Source organism: Ctenopharyngodon idella, chromosome 1 (genome assembly GCF_019924925.1).
Source record: "Ctenopharyngodon idella isolate HZGC_01 chromosome 1, HZGC01, whole genome shotgun sequence".
Classification (NCBI taxonomy): Eukaryota; Metazoa; Chordata; class Actinopteri; order Cypriniformes; family Xenocyprididae; genus Ctenopharyngodon; species Ctenopharyngodon idella.
The window spans coordinates 44,684,701-44,700,803 of NC_067220.1; the positions used below are offsets into that span (position 1 = coordinate 44,684,701).

At 38.5% G+C, this 16,103-nt stretch overlaps 2 protein-coding genes across 2 annotated transcripts; both read right to left on the reverse strand.

The window, feature by feature from the left end:
* Positions 1-1,611: 1,611 nt before the first annotated feature.
* LOC127512375 (mucin-2-like) lies at positions 1,612-7,344 on the reverse strand (the record flags this gene model as incomplete). The annotated part of the gene is made up of 6 exons (XM_051893220.1): positions 1,612-2,072; positions 2,109-2,271; positions 2,485-3,072; positions 3,226-3,279; positions 5,269-5,318; positions 5,607-7,344. Coding segments are annotated over 6 exons (3,054 nt in total), but the record flags the coding sequence as incomplete, so codon positions are not given.
* Positions 7,345-8,202: 858 nt separating this feature from the next.
* On the reverse strand, positions 8,203-14,883 carry LOC127512383 (integumentary mucin A.1-like; the record flags this gene model as incomplete). Its single annotated transcript, XM_051893232.1, has 2 exons — positions 14,823-14,883; positions 8,203-8,693 (listed from the first exon to the last, which is right to left on the reverse strand). Coding segments are annotated over exons 1-2 (552 nt in total), but the record flags the coding sequence as incomplete, so codon positions are not given.
* Between the last annotated feature and the right edge of the window lie 1,220 nt (positions 14,884-16,103).

Here is a 16,103-nt window from a genome sequence, read left to right on the forward strand (position 1 = left end):
TGTTTCAGATGTACTAACAGTTGTGCTCTCAGTTTTTTTTGATGTTGAAGATTCTGTTGTTGTTGTTGGTGGTGCTGGTGTAGTTGTCTCAGTTGTAGTAACAGTTGTCCTCTCAGTTGTTGTGGCTGGTGTAGTTGTTTCAGTTGTACTAACAGTTGTTGTGGCTGAGGTTGATTCTGTTGTTGTGGTTGGTGTAGTTGTTTCAGTTGTACTAACAGTTGTGCTCTCAGTTGTTCTGGCTGGTGTAGTTGTTTCAGTTGTACTAATAGTTGTGCTCTCAGTTGTTGTGGCTGGCGTGGTTGTTTCAGTTGTACTAACAGTTGTGCTCTCAGTTGTTCTGGCTGGTGTAGTTGTTTCATTTGTGCTCTCAGTTGTTGTGGCTGGTGTAGTTGTTTCAGTTGTACTAACAGTTGTGCTCTCAGTAGTTGTGGCTGATGTTGATTCTGTTGTTGTGGCTGGTATAGTTGTCTCAGTTGTACTAACAGTTGTGCTCTCAGTTGTTGTGGCTGGTGTAGATGTTTCAGTTGTACTAACAGTTGTGCTCTCAGTTGTTGTGGCTGATGTTGATTCTGTTGTTGTTGTTGTGGTTGGTGTAGTTGTCTCAGTTGTATTTACAGTTGTGCTCTCAGTTGTTGTGGCTGGTGTGGTTGTTTCAGTTGTACTAACAGTTGATCTCTCTGTTGTTGTGGCTGGTGTAGTTGTACTAACAGTTGTGCTCTCAGTTGTTGTGGCTGATGTTGATTCTGTTGATTCTGTTGTTGTGGTTGGTGTAGTTGTTTCAGTTGTACTAACAGTTGTGCTCTCAGTTGTTGTGGCTGGTGTGGTTGTTTCAGTTGTACTAACAGTTGTGGTCTCAGTTGTTGTGGTTGGTGTAGTTGTTTCAGTTGTGCTCTCAGTTGTTGTGGCTGGTGTAGTTATTTCAGTTGTAATAACAGTTGTGCTCTCAGTTGTGGCTGGTGTAGTTGTTTCAGTTGTACTAACAGTTGTGCTTTCAGTTGTTGTGGCTGGTGTGGTTGTTTCAGTTGTACTAACAGTTGTGCTCTCAGTTGTTGTGGCTGGTGTAGTTGTCTCGGTTGTACTAACAGTTGTGGTCTCAGTTGTTGTGGTTGGTGTAGTTGTTTCAGTTGTGCTCTCAGTTGTTGTGGCTGGTGTATTTGTGTCAGTTGAACTAACAGTTGTGCTCTCAGTTGTGGCTGGTGTAGTTGTTTCAGTTTTACTAACAGTTGTGCTCTCAGTTTTTGTGGCTGATGTTGATTCTGTTGTTGTGGTTGGTGTAGTTGCCTCAGTTGTACTAACAGTTGTGCTCTCAGTTGTTGTGGCTGGTGTAGTTGTTTCAGTTGTACTAACAGTTGTGCTCTCAGTTGTTGTGGCTGATGTTGATTCTGTTGTTGTGGTTGGTGTAGTTGTCTCAGTTGTACTAACAGTTGTGCTCTCAATTGTTGTGGCTGATGTTGATTCTGTTGTTGTTGTTGTGGTTGGTGTAGTTGTCTCAGTTGTATTAACAGTTGTGCTTTCAGTTGTTGTTGCTGGTGTGGTTGTTTCAGTTGTACTAAAAGTTGTGCTCTGAGTTGTTGTCGCTGGTGTAGTTGTACTAACAGTTGTGCTCTCAGTTGTTGTGGCTGATGTTGATTCTGTTGTTGTGGTTGGTGTAGTTGTTTCAGTTGTACTAACAGTTGTGTTCTCAGTTGTTGTGGCTGGTGTAGTGGTTTCATTTGTACTAAGAGTTGTGCTCTTAGTTGTTGTGGCTGGTGTGGTTGTTTCAGGTGTACTAACAGTTGTGGTCTCAGTTATTGTGGTTGGTGTAGTTGTCTCAGTTGTACTAACAGTTGTGCTCTCAGTTGTTGTGACTGGTGTAGTTGTTTCAGTTGTAATAACAGTTGTGCTCTCAGTTGTTGTGGCTGGTGTAGTTGTCTCAGTTGAACTAACAGTTGTGCTCTCAGTTGTGGCTGGTGTAGTTGTTTCAGTTGTACTAACAGTTGTGCTCTCAGTTGTTGTGGCTGATGTTGATTCTGTTGTTGTGGTTGGTGTAGTTGTCTCAGTTGTACTAACAGTTGTGCTCTCAGTTGTTGTGGCTGGTGTAGTTGTTTCAGTTGTACTAAGAGTTGTGCTCTCAGTTGTTGTGGCTGATGTTGATTCTGTTGTTGTTGTTGTTGTGGTTGGTGTAGTTGTCTCAGTTGTACTAACAGTTGTGCTCTCAGTTGTTGTGGCTGGTGTAGTTGTCTCGGTTGTACTAACAGTTGTGGTCTCAGTTGTTGTGGCTGGTGTAGTTGTTTCAGTTGTACTAAGAGTTGTGCTCTCAGTTGTTGTGGCTAGTGTGGTTGTTTCAGTTGTACTAACAGTTGTGCTCTCAGTTGTTGTGTCTGGTGTAGTTTCAGTTGTACTAACAGTAGTGCTCTGAGTTGTTGTGGCTGATGTTGGTTCTGTTGTTGTGGTTGGTGTAGTTGTCTCAGTTGTACTAACTGTTATGCTCTCAGTTGTTGTGGCTGATGTTGATTCTGTTGTTGTGGTTGGTGTAGTTGTCTCAGTTGTACTAACAGTTGTGCTCTCAGTTGTTGTGGCTGGTGTAGTTGTTTCAGTTGTACTAACAGTTGTGCTCTCAGTTGTTGTGGCTGATGTTGATTCTGTTGTTGTGGTTGGTGTAGTTGTCTCAGTTGTACTAACAGTTGTGCTCTCAATTGTTGTGGCTGATGTTGATTCTGTTGTTGTTGTTGTGGTTGGTGTAGTTGTCTCAGTTGTATTAACAGTTGTGCTCTCAGTTGTTGTGGCTGGTGTGGTTGTTTCAGTAGTACTAACAGTTGTGCTCTGAGTTGTTGTCGCTGGTGTAGTTGTACTAACAGTTGTGCTCTCAGTTGTTGTGGCTGATGTTGGTTCTGTTGTTGTGGTTGGTGTAGTTGTCTCAGTTGTACTAACAGTTGTGATCTCAGTTGTTGTGGCAGGTGTAGTTGTCTCAGTTGTACTAACAGTTGTGATCTCAGTTGTTGTGGCTGGTGTAGTTGTTTCAGTTGTACTGACAGTTGTGCTCTCAGTTTTTGTTTCTGGTGTAGTTGTTTCAGTTGTACTAACAGTTGTGCTCTCAGTTGTCATGGCTGTTGCAGATTCTGTTATTATTGGTGCTGGTGTAGATGTTTCAGATGTACTAACATTTGTGCTCTCAGTTTTTGTTGATGTTGAAGAATCTGTTGTTGTTGGTGGTGGTTCTGGTGTAGTTGTCTCAGTTGTAGTAACAGTTGTCCTCTCAGTTGTTGTGGCTGGTGTAGTTGTTTCATTTGTACTAACAGTTGTTGTGGCTGAGGTTGATTCTGTTGTTGTGGTTGGTGTAGTTGTTTCAGTTGTACTAACAGTTGTGCTCTCAGTTGTTGTGGCTGGTGTCGTTGTTTCAGTTGTACTCACAGTTGTTCTCTCAGTTGTTGTGGTTGGTGTAGTTGTTTCAGTTGTGCTCTCAGTTGTTGTGGCTGGTTTAGTTGTTTCAGTTGTACTAACAGTTGTGCTTTCAGTTGTTGTGGCTGATGTTGATTCTGTTATTGTGGTTGGTGTAGTTGTTTCAGTTGTACTAACAGTTGTGCTCTCAGTTGTTGTGGCTGATGTTGATTCTGTTGTTGTGGTTGGTGTAGTTGTTTCAGTTGTACTAACAGTTGTGCTCTCGGTTGTTGTGGCTGGTGTAGTTGTTTCAGTTGTACTAACAGTTGTGCTCTCAGTTGTTGTGGCTGATGTTGATTCTGTTGTTGTGGTTGGTGTAGTTGTCTCAGTTGTACTAACAGTTGTGCTCTCAGTTGTTGTGGCAGGTGTAGTTGTCTCAGTTGTACTAACAGTTGTGATCTCAGTTGTTGTGGCTGGTGTAGTTTTTTCAGTTGTACTGACAGTAGTGCTCTCAATTTTTGTGTCTGGTGTGGTTGTTTCAGTTGTACTAACAGTTGTGCTCTCAGTTGTCGTGGCTGTTGCAGATTCTGTTATTATTGGTGCTGGTGTAGTTGTTTCAGTTGTACTAACAGTTGTTGTGGCTGAGGTTGATTCTGTTGTTGTGGTTGGTGTAGTTGTTTCAGTTGTACTAACAGTTGTGCTCTCAGTTGTTGTCGCTGGTGCAGTTGTACTAACAGTTGTGCTCTCTGTTGTTGTGGCTGGTGTAGTTGTTTCAGTTCTACTAACAGTTTTGCTCTCAGTTGTTGTCGCTGGTGTAGTTGTTTCAGTTTTACTAACAGTAGTGCTCTCAGTTGTTGTGGCTGGTGTAGTTGTCTCAGTTGTACTAACAGTTGTGCTCTCAGTTGTGGCTGGTGTAGTTGTTTCAGTTGTACTAACAGTTGTGGTCTCAGTTGTGGCTGATCTTGGTTCTGTTGTTGTGTTTGGTGTAGTTGTCTCAGTTGTACTAACAGTTGTGATCTCAGTTGTTGTGGCAGTTGTAGTTGTCTCAGTTGTACTAACAGTTGTGCTCTCAGTTGTTGTGGCTGGTGTAGTTGTCTCAGTTGTACTAACAGTTTTGCTCTCAGTTGTTGTGGTTGGTGTAGTTGTTTCAGTTGTGCTCTCAGTTGTTGTGGCTGGTGTAGTTGTTTCAGTTGTACTAACAGTTGTGCTCTCAGTTATTGTGGCTGATGTTGATTCTCTTGTTGTGGTTGGTGTAGTTGTTTCAGTTGTACTAACAGTTGTGCTTTCAGTTGTTGTGGCTGATGTTGATTCTGTTGTTGTGGTTGGTGTAGTTGTTTCAGTTGTACTAACAGTTGTGCTCTCAGTTTTTGTGGCTGATGTTGATTCTGTTGTTGTGGCTGGTGTAGTTGATTCAGTTGTACTAACAGTTGTGCTCTCACTTGTGGCTGGTGTGGTTGTTTCAGTTGTACTAACAGTTGTGCTCTCAGTTGTTGTGGCTGATGTTGATTCTGTTGTTGTGGTTGGTGTAGTTGTTTCAGTTGTACTAACAGTTGTGCTTTTAGTTGTTGTGGCTGGTGTTGATTCTGTTGTTGTGGTTGGTGTAGTTGTTTCAGTTGTACTGAAAGTTGTGTTCTCAGTTGTTGTGGCTGGTGTAGTGGTTTCAGTTGTGATTTCAGTTGTTGTGGCTGGTGTTGATTCTGTTGTTGTGGTTGGTGTAGTTGTTTCAGTTGTACTGAAAGTTGTGCTCTCAGTTGTTGTGGCTGATGTTGATTCTGTTTTTGTGGTTGGTGTAGTTGTTTCAGTTGTACTAACAGTTGTGCTTTCAGTTGTTGTGGCTGATGTTGGTTCTGTTGTTGTGGTTGGTGTAGTTGTCTCAGTTGTACTAACAGTTGTGATCTCAGTTGTTGTGGCAGTTGTAGTTGTCTCACTTGTACTAACAGTTGTGCTCTCAGTTGTTGTGGCTGGTGTAGTTGTTTCAGGTGTACTAACAGTTGTGCTTTCAGTTGTTGTGGCTGATGTTGATTCTATTGTTGGGGTTGGTGTAGTTGTCTCAGTTGTACTAACAGTTGTGATCTCAGTTGTTGTGGCTGGTGTAGTTGTTTCAGTAGTAGTGACAGTTGTGCTCTCAGTTGTTGTGTCTGGTGTGGTTGTTTCAGTTGTACTAACAGTTGTGCTCTTAGTTGTTGTTGATGTTGAAGATTCTGTTGTTGTTGTTGTTGGTGGTGCTGGTGTAGTTGTCTCAGTTGTACTAACAGTTGTCCTCTCAGTTGTTGTGGCTGGTGTAGTTGTTTCAGTTGTACTAACAGTTGTGCTCTCAGTTTTTGTCGCTGGTGTAGTTGTACTAACAGTTGTACTCTCAGTTGTTGTGGCTGAGGTTGATTCTGTTGTTGTGGTTGTTGTTGAGGTTGGTGTAGTTGTCTCAGTTGTACTAACAGTTGTGCTCTCAGTTGTTGTAGCTGGTGTAGTTGTTTCATTTGTACTAACAGTTGTGGTCTCAGTTGTTGTGGTTGGTGTAGTTGTTTCAGTTGTGCTCTCAGTTGTTGTGGCTGGTGTAGTTGTTTCAGTTGTACTCACAGTTGTGCTCTCAGTTGTTGTGGCTGATGTTGATTCTGTTGTTGTGGTTGGTGTAGTTGTTTCAGTTGTACTAACAGTTGTGCTCTCAGTTCTTGTGGCTGATGTTGATTCTGTTGTTGTGGTTGGTGTAGTTGTTTCAGTTGTACTAACAGTTGTGCTCTCAGTTGTTGTGGCTGGTGTAGTTGTTTCAGTTGTAGTAACAGTTGTGGTCTCAGTTGTTGTGGCTGGTGTAGTTGTTTCAGTTGTACTAACAGTTGTTGTGGCTGAGGTTGATTCTGTTGTTGTGGTTGGTGTAGTTGTTTCAGTTGTACTAACAGTTGTGCTCTCAGTTGTTGTGGCTGGTGTAGTTGTTTCAGTTGTACTCACAGTTGTTCTCTCAGTTGTTGTGGTTGGTGTAGTTGTTTCAGTTGTGCTCTCAGTTGTTGTGGCTGGTGTAGTTGTTTCAGTTGTACTAACAGTTGCGCTCTCAGTTGTTGTGGCTGGTGTGGTTGTTTCAGTTGTACTATCAGTCGTGCTCTCAGCTGTTGTGGCTGATGTTGATTCTGTTGTTGTGGTTGATGTAGTTGTTTCAGTTGTACTAACAGTTGTGCTTTCAGTTGTTGTGGCTGGTGTTGATTCTGTTGTTGTGGTTGGTGTAGTTGTTTCAGTTGTACTAACAGTTGTGCTCTCAGTTGCTGTGGCTGGTGTAGTGGTTTCAGTTGTACTAACAGTTGTGCTCTCAGTTGTTGTGGCTGGTGTACTTATTTCAGTTGTACTAAGAGTTGTGCTCTCAGTTGTTGTGGCTGGTGTGGTTGTTTCAGTTGTACTAACAGTTGTGGTCTCAGTTGTTATGGTTGGTGTAGTTGTTTCAGTTGTGCTCTCAGTTGTTGTGGCTGGTGTGGTTGTTTCAGTTGTACTATCAGTTGTGCTCTCAGTTGTTGTGGCTGATGTTGATTCTGTTGTTGTGGTTGGTGTAGTTGTTTCAGTTGTACTAACAGTTGTGCTTTCAGTTGTTGTGGCTGGTGTTGATTCTGTTGTTGTGGTTGGTGTAGTTGTTTCAGTTGTACTCACAGTTGTGCTCTCAGTTGTTGTGGCTGATGTTGATTCTGTTGTTGTGGTTGGTGTAGTTGTTTCAGTTGTACTAACAGTTATGCTCTCATTTGTTGTGGCTGGTGTAGTTGTTTCAGTTGTGCTTTCAGTTGTTGTGGCTCGTGTTGATTCTGTTGTTGTGGTTGGTGTAGTTTTTTCAGTTGTACTGAAAGTTGTGCTCTCAGTTGTTGTGGCTGATGTTGATTCTGTTTTTGTGGTTGGTGTAGTTGTTTCAGTTGTACTAACAGGTGTGCTCTCAGTTGTTGTGGCTGATGTTGGTTCTGTTGTTGTGGTTGGTGTAGTTGTCTCAGTTGTACTAACAGTTGTGCTCTTAGTTGTTGTGGCTGGTGTAGTTGCTTCAGTTGTACTAACAGTTGTGCTCTTAGCTGTTGTGGCTGATGTTGATTCTATTGTTGGGGTTGGTGTAGTTGTTTCAGTTGTACTGACAGTTGTGCTCTCAGTTGTCGTGGCTGTTGCAGATTCTGTTATTATTGGTGCTGGTGTAGATGTTTCAGATGTACTAACAGTTGTGCTCTCAGTTGTTGTTGATGTTGAAGATTCTGTTGTTGTTGTTGGTGGTGCTGGTGTAGTTGTCTCAGTTGTACTAACAATTGTCCTCTCAGTTGTTGTGGCTGGTGTAGTTGTTTCAGTTGTACTAACAGTTGTGCTCTCAGTTGTTGTCGCTGGTGTAGTTGTACTAACAGTTGTACTCTCAGTTGTTGTGGCTGAGGTTGATTCTCTTGTTGTGGTTGGTGTAGTTGTTTCCGTTGTACTAACAGTTGTGCTCTCAGTTGTTGTGGCTGATGTTGATTCTGTTGTTGTAGTTGGTGTAGTTGTTTCAGTTGTACTAACAGTTGTGCTCTCAGTTGTTGTGGCTGATGTTGATTCTGTTGTTGTGGTTGGTGTAGTTGTTTCAGTTGTACTAACAGTTGTGCTCTCAGTTGTTGTGGCTGGTGTAGTTGATTCAGTTGTACTCTCAGATGTTGTGGCCGATGTTGATTCTGTTGTTGTGGTTGGTGTAGTTGTTTCAGTTGTACTAACAGTTGTGCTCTCAGGTGTTGTGGCTGATGTTGATTCTGTTGTTGTGGTTGGTGTAGTTGTTTCAGTTGTACTAAGAGTTGTGCTCTCAGTTGTTGTGGCTGGTGTGGTTGTTTCAGGTGTACTAACAGTTGTGGTCTCAGTTGTTGTGGTTGGTGTAGTTGTTTCAGTTGTGCTCTCAGTTGTTGTGGCTGGTGTAGTTGTTTCATTTGTACTAACAGTTGTGCTCTCAGTTGTTGTGGCTGGTGTGGTTGTTTCAGTTGTACTAACAGTTGTGCTCTCAGTTGTTGTGGCAGATGTGGATTCTTTTGTTGTAGTTGGTGTAGTTGTTTCAGTTGTACTAACAGTTGTGCTCTCAGTTGTTGTGTCTGGTGTAGTTGTTTCAGTTGTACTAACAGTAGTGCTCTTAGCTGTTGTAGCTGGTGTAGTTGTCTCAGTTGTACTAACAGTTGTGCTCTCAGTTGTTGTGGCTGATGTTGATTCTGTTGTCGGGGTTGGTGTAGTTGTCTCAGTTGTACTAACAGTTGTGCTCTCAGTTGTTGTGGCTGGAGCAGTTTCAGTTGTACTGACAGTTGTGCTCTCAGTTGTTGTGGCTGGTGTGGTTGTTTCAGTTGTACTAACAGTTGTGCTCTCAGTTGTCGTGGCTGTTGCTGATTCTGTTATTATTGGTGCTGGTGTAGATGTTTCAGATCTACTAACAGTTGTGCTCTCAGTTTTTGTAGCTGTTGAAGATTCTGTTGTTGTTGTTGGTGGTGCTGGTGTAGTTGTCTCAGTTGTACTAACAGTTGTGCTCTCAGTTGTTGTGGCTGGTGTAGTTGTTTCAGTTGTACTAACAGTTGTGCTCTCAGTTGTTGTGGCTGGTGTAGTTGTACTAACACTTGTGCTCTCAGTTGTTGTGGCTGATGTTGATTCTGTTGTTGTGGTTGGTGTAGTTATTTCAGTTGTACTAACAGTTGTGCTTTCAGTTGTTGTGGCTGGTGTAGTGGTTTCAGTTGTACTAACAGTTGTGCTCTCAGTTGTTGTGGCTGGTGTAGTTGTTTCAGTTGTACTAACAGTTGTGCTCTTAGTTGTTTTGGCTGGTGTAGTTATTTCAGATGTAATAACAGTTGTGCTCTCAGTTGTTGTGGCTGGTGTGGTTGTTTCAGTTGTACTATCAGTTGTGCTCTCAGTTGTTGTTGCTGTTGAAGATTCTGTTGTTGTTGTTGGTTGTTCTGGTGTAGTTGTCTCAGTTGTACTAACAGTTGTGCTCTCAGTTGTTGTGGCTGGTGTACTTGTTTCAGTTGTTCTAACCGTTGTGCTCTCAGTTGTTGTGGCTGATGTTGATTCTGTTGTTGTGGCTGGTGTACTTGTTTCAGTTGTACTAACCGTTGTGCTCTCAGTTGTTGTGGCTGGTGTGGTTGTTTCAGTTGTACTATCAGTTGTGCTCTCAGTTGTTGTGGCTGGTGTAGTTGTTTCAGTTGTAATAACAGTTGTGCTCTCAGTTGTTGTGGCTGGTGTTGTTGTTTCAGTTGTACTAACAGTTGTATTCTCAGTTGTTGTGGCTGGTGTGTTTGTTTCAGTTGTACTAACAGTTGTGCTCTCAGTTGTTGTGGCTGATGTTGATTTTGTTGTTGTGGTTGGTGTAGTTGTTTCAGTTGTACTAACAGTTGTCTTCTCAGTTGTTGTGGCTGGTATAGTGGTTTCAGTTGTACTAACAGTTGTGCTCTCAGTTGTTGTGGCTGGTGTAGTTGTTTCAGCTGTACTAACAATTGTGCTCTCAGTTGTTGTGGCTGGTGTAGTTGTTTCAGCTGTACTAACAGTTGTGCTCTCAGTTATTGTGGCTGGTGTAATTGTTTCAGTTGTATTAACAGTTGTGCTCTCAGTTGTTGTGGCTGGTGTAGTTGTCTCAGTTGTAATAACAGTTGTGCTCTCAGTTGTTGTGGCTGGTGTGGTTATTTCAGTTGTACTAACATTTGTGGTCTCAGGTGTCGTGGCTGTTGCTGATTCTGTTATTATTGGTGCTGGTGTAGATGTTTCAGATGTCCTAACAGTTGCGCTCTCAGTTGTTGTTGCTGTTGAAGATTCTGTTGTTGTTGTTGGTTGTTCTGGTGTAGTTGTCTCAGTTGTACTAACAGTTGTGCTCTCAGTTGTTGTGGCTGGTGTACTTGTTTCTGTTGTACTAACCGTTGTGCTCTCAGTTGTTGTGGCTGATGTTGATTCTGTTGTTGTGGTTGGTGTAGGTGTTTCAGTTGTTCTAACAGTTGTGCTCTCAGTTGTTGTGGCTGATGTTGATTCTGTTGTTGTGGTTGGTGTAGTTGTTTCAGTTGTACTAACAGTTGTGCTCTCAGTTGTTGTGGCTGGTGTAGTGGTTTCAGTTGTACTAACAGTTGTGCTCTCAGTTATTGTGGCTGGTGTAGTTGTTTCAGCTGTACTAACAATTGTGCTCTCAGTTGTTGTGGCTGGTGTAGTTGTTTCAGCTGTACTAACAGTGTTACTCTCAGTTTTTGTGGCTGGTGTTGTTGTTTCAGTTGTACTCTCAGTTGTTTTATCTGGTGTGGTTGTTTCAGTTGTACTAACATTTGTGGTCTCTGGTGTCGTGGCTGTTGCTGATTCTGTTATTATTGGTGCTGGTATAGATGTTTCAGATGTCCTAACAGTTGCGCTCTCAGTTGTTGTTGCTGTTGAAGATTCTGTTGTTGTTGTTGGTTGTTCTGGTGTAGTTGTCTCAGTTGTACTAACAGTTGTGCTCTCAGTTGTTGTGGCTGGTGTAGTTGTCTCAGTCGTACCAACAGTTGTGCTTTCAGTTGTTGTGGCTGATGTTGATTCTGTTGTAGTGGCTGTTGTATTTGTTTCATTTGTACTCACAGTTGTGCTTTCAAATGCAGTCGAAGATTGAGTCATTAAAGTTGACAATGTTGTTTGTGATTCTTTTGTGGTGTCTAATGAACTGGTGGAGGATTCACCAAGTGTTGTTGTGATTGTAAAGGGCATTGTTGTTGTTGTTGTTGTGATTGTGGCGGCATCTATTGCTGTTGTAGATGTTTCTGCTACACTAGTGTTGGATGCTTCAGCACTAGATATAATGTATGTTCCAACCGTATCTGAAGAGTTTGTTGTTTGCGTGATAGAGATTTCCACTGTACCTACTAAAATGATAGAAAATGTTTACTTTCAATGGAACTTCATGTGAGTAATCCCAAAAAATATTGAACTTAAAGTCAATTAATGGACAGTGTTAAATATTTTACTAAACATAGGCTAAAACTATCAATTACATGGCAATAAAATGTTTTACTAATTGTCCAATATGTTCGGAAAACAAAAACGAAAATTAACAAAATTCGGTAAGAATCTTTTTTTAAAAATATTAACTGTACCATTAACTATGCGTAATGCAGAACCTGATTTCAACAAGTGCAACATGTTCCTGGATCAACATCTTTGTTGATTCTGGAACAATATTGCCATTAACTAATCAGATTTAAGGGACAAGTTTACAAGTTTATGTCAGGGTTTAGCTTACAACCAGGGTTAGGTGCTTTTGACATTATCCACCTATCATTTCACTCTGATTTTAGGGATAACTTATGGGTAGGGTTAGATTCATGGGTAGGGATATGGTTATGATTAAATTTTTAGACTGTAATGTTGTTTCAGGATCAACAATATATGTTCACCCACGAACATGTCTAACTCAGCAAAATCAGGACATGCATGAGCAACAATGAAACTACTTGATTAAGGAAGTTGAAGCTGTATACATTTGACAAAAATCAGCCACAAGGTGGCATACTAATTTTTACAATCTCAAGAACAATACGGGATAATCTCTAAATTCTTCTTGTCTATTAATTTTTGAATTTGCCTAAATACATACAGTCGTGGTCAACAGTTTACACACACCTAATGTTAATTATATATATATATATATATATATATATTATATATATATAAACAAAATAAGAGGGATCATACAAAATGCATGTTGTTTTTTGTTTAGTACTGTCCTAAATAAGATATGTTACATAAAATATGTTAACGTATAGTCCACAAGACAAAAAAAAAAAAAAAAAAGTTGAATTCATAAACATTACCCCATTCGAAAGTTTACATGTGCTTGATTCTTAATACTGTGTGGCAGTACCTCGATTAACCATGGCTGTTTATTTGTTTTGAGATGGTTGTTAATGGGTTTGTCCTGAGCAGTTAAACTGCCTAAATCAGTGAATGTTTTCACCTTGTAATAATTGTGTATGAGGCCCCAGTTGTCCACAGTTTAAAAAGATGGATCTTAAAATCATACAGTCACTGCTGGACAGGGTTCAAGTAAGCCAAAGATGCTGGAAAACCAAAGAAATTGTGGGACCTGGAGGATTTTTCTGAAGAACATTGGGCAGTTTAACTGCTCAGGACAAACAATAGACTCATAAACACAACCATCACAAAAAAAAAAAAAAAAAAAAAAAAAAAAGCCGTGGATCATCCAGGTAACAATACATAGTATTAAGAATCAAGCGTATGTTTGCGTATGTAGCGTATGTACTTTTGAACTGGGTAATTTCTATAAACTCAACTTTTACTTTGTCTTGTGGACTATATGTAAACATCTTTTATGTAAAATATCTTATTCAGGATGGTACTAAATAAACATTCATTTTGTAATTGAACCATTCAAAAGTTTGGGATCGGTAAGATTTTTAATGTTTTTTAAAATAAGTTTTATTTTAAAAAATTCTTTTTATTTTTTGCTTTATTTTACAAAGTAATTTATTCCTGTGATCAAAGCTGAATTTTCAGCATCATTACTCCAGTCTTCGGTGTCACATGATCCTTCAGAAATCATTCTAATATGATGATTTGATGCTCAAGAAACATTTCTTATTATTATCAATGTTGACAACAGTAGTGTCCTTTTTTTTCAGGATTCCTTTATGAGTAGAAAGTTCAAAAGAACAGCATTTATCTGAAATACAAAGTTTTTGTAACATTATACACTACCGTTCAAAAGTTTGGGGTCAGTAAGAATTTTTATTTTTATTTTTTTGAAAAGAAATTAAAGAAATTAATACTTTTATTCAGCAAGGATGCATTAAATTGATCAAAAGTGACAGTAAAGACCTTTATAATGTTACAAAAGATTATATTTTAAATAAACACTTCTTTTGAACTTTCTAGTCATCAAAGAATCCTGAAAAAAAATTGTACAGTTGTACACAATAAATGTTTCTTGAGCAATACATCATCATATTAGAATGATTTCTGAAGGATCATGTGACACTGAAGACTGGAGTAATGATACTGAAAATTCAGCTTTGATCACAGGAATAAATTACATTTTAAAATATTTATCTATTTATTAATATATATGTGTGTATATATATATATGTGTGTATATATATATATATATATATATATATATATATATATATATATATATATATAACCTTTTCATCCATTTTACACTAAATTTGCATCTAAAATCTACACACACACCTAAGTCGTTTCGCAGATTTTACTTTTTTATTTAATTTAAACTAAATTTACATTCATCATCTACACACACCAAAGTCGTTTAGCTGATTTATATATATATATATATATATATATATATATATATATAAAACGTCTGTACACTATGACCACTATATCCAACATTCACAAAACTTGGTTTACATGGACACCAGACAATTATTATATTATTACATGCAAAATACTAAATTTCAGATGATAGAGGGCGCTATAAGTTTCTTAGCATAAGCAAGTCACTTCAGATTTTGAAATGAGAAAAAAAATCCGCCAAAAATATTTTTGCTTGCAGCTGTTTTTTAATCAATTAAATAATAATAATAATAAAAAATAATTCACTTACAGATAAAAATCCATATTATAATAAAAGCTCTCCTCTCCATCCCGAGTCAAGTGGCGAAAAAGAGAGTCTGCAAAGTAAGCAATATATCACTGAGGATACACAAACACATTTTCCATCATCAAAGATATGCTGGAGGAAAACAAAGCACAAACACATAAAAACAGTACTGCAACCTACAGAGGAACAACCAGTGTCGGTTCATACAACTGTCAGTTATCTACTAGAATAAACCTTTTTGTAATTTTGTAACAATTTTCCAAAAGTTTAATCAGCATCAGAAATAATAGTAAAATCATCCCCTCAAAATTATAAGGTTCTATCTCACATTTTTGTCAAAATTGAGTATATTCACATATTCTTATTCTGTGACAACTTATTTACATTATGTGATGTTTTTGGTAATGTTGAGTACATTTAGGGACTTTTTATTCAAAGTCGAATGAAATGCAAAAACTCTGAAGCTCAATATCTCAAAACCGTTCAGAATGCAGATAGAACCTTATAATTCCAAGGGGACGAAATGTCTGTTAAAAATGCTACAGAGTTTTGAAAAATTCAAGACCGTGTATAAAAAGAAGAAATTCATCTTGAGCACCTTACAAAATACAAGTAGTAACAGGACACATTCTACACACCTCTACTTTAATCAACTTTTTTACATATTTCTTGAAAAGTCTACAGCAAATCTACACAATTTCTTATTTTTGCCTTGTTATCCTTTTAGCTTATTTCTGATTATATAAATTTAGTATTAAAATTTCCCGCTTAAAATTAAAATTAACACAAACATCTTTAATAAAAATGTGCTTACCAATCCTTGAGCAAAAATATTGAACACTGAACTGTAAAACGAAAATTGTAAATCCACTGTTGGCTCAATGGCTTCAAGTTGGCTTGCAAGCTATGCTGTGCTCAAGTTTTAGCAATTAAGGCTCACCTGTGTCAATACTGCCTTTTAAAGAGAATGGGATGACGTCCTGAGGGTTGCATGGGGCCATTATTGAAATGCATAATTGAGCAATGGAATGCTTCTTGACAGAGTCTGTGATTGATTTTTTTTTTTTTTTTTTGTATTATTGTCTGTCAACAGTATGTATTGTTTGCATACCAATTTATTATATTTGCTAAAGAAAAATGGCAGGTTTATAAATAGAGGCTGTTAAGCAACTTGACAAGCCCTGTCTTCAAAAGGTTCATGATAAAAATCTAAATGTGACAATATCATATGATAGGGCATTTTTATAGTGCGCAGGTTGTGTTATGGAAACCTGAGATTACTACTGTCTGGAGTTTTTTTCTTTTTCTTTTCAACTTGCTGCTGTTCTTGTTTTTGTTTAACATGGTTATATTTTTTGTGATGTCAGAAGCTTATCTTCCTACTTGATGTTCGCAGTTTTCTTAGAATTAAACAAACAATCATTTGCAACTAAAAACTGGAAGACTTGGATTTATGTCAGGTGTGAATATACATGCATGTTTTCATTTAGATTATCACACAGCACATTTGCATATGTATATTTATTTTTCCTACGTCAAACGCTCATGCTTGCTACACATGAGAGATGTCAGAAGACACCTATAGTTAACCAAAGCATTCTTCACATTCACTGCATGCTTCTGGGAACATTTCCCAAATATATTGTGAAAGTTTCAATTCTCAATAGATAAACTCCTAGTGCTGATTGGGTAAAAATGTATTTAGTATCGTATGAACTTGTGATATTTTTTCATTTATCTGTCTTCCAGTTAGAATAAATAACACACAGATACTCTCTAATTTAGTGTGTCGGTTTCTTATTGATCAGTAGTACATTAACTGGTGTGTTCATATTATGTAATTTGTTCGTAATTTTGATCTAGTTTACGTCTCATTAAAATCATTATTAGGACATTAAACATTTCTGAGATATTTGTTATAGGTACTGATTTAAATATGCAACAAGCAATAAACAGCTATATAGTTAGTCATAAAAGTATAAGCATAAAGAAGTTTAGTCTTCAAGTCATTTAGGTTTAAGTGTCACCTTGCGTAAATCAAGCAGTTGTCATTCATGTCATTACAATCAACCCTTAGAAGTGAATAGATGGGTGTGGTGGGTGTTACTGTGAACCACCCTCCACTTTATACTTACCTAAAGTATCCACTGATGTGGTGGACACAGATGATGTGAAACAGAGAAGGGATTTATATGAAATAATATAATATAATATAATATAA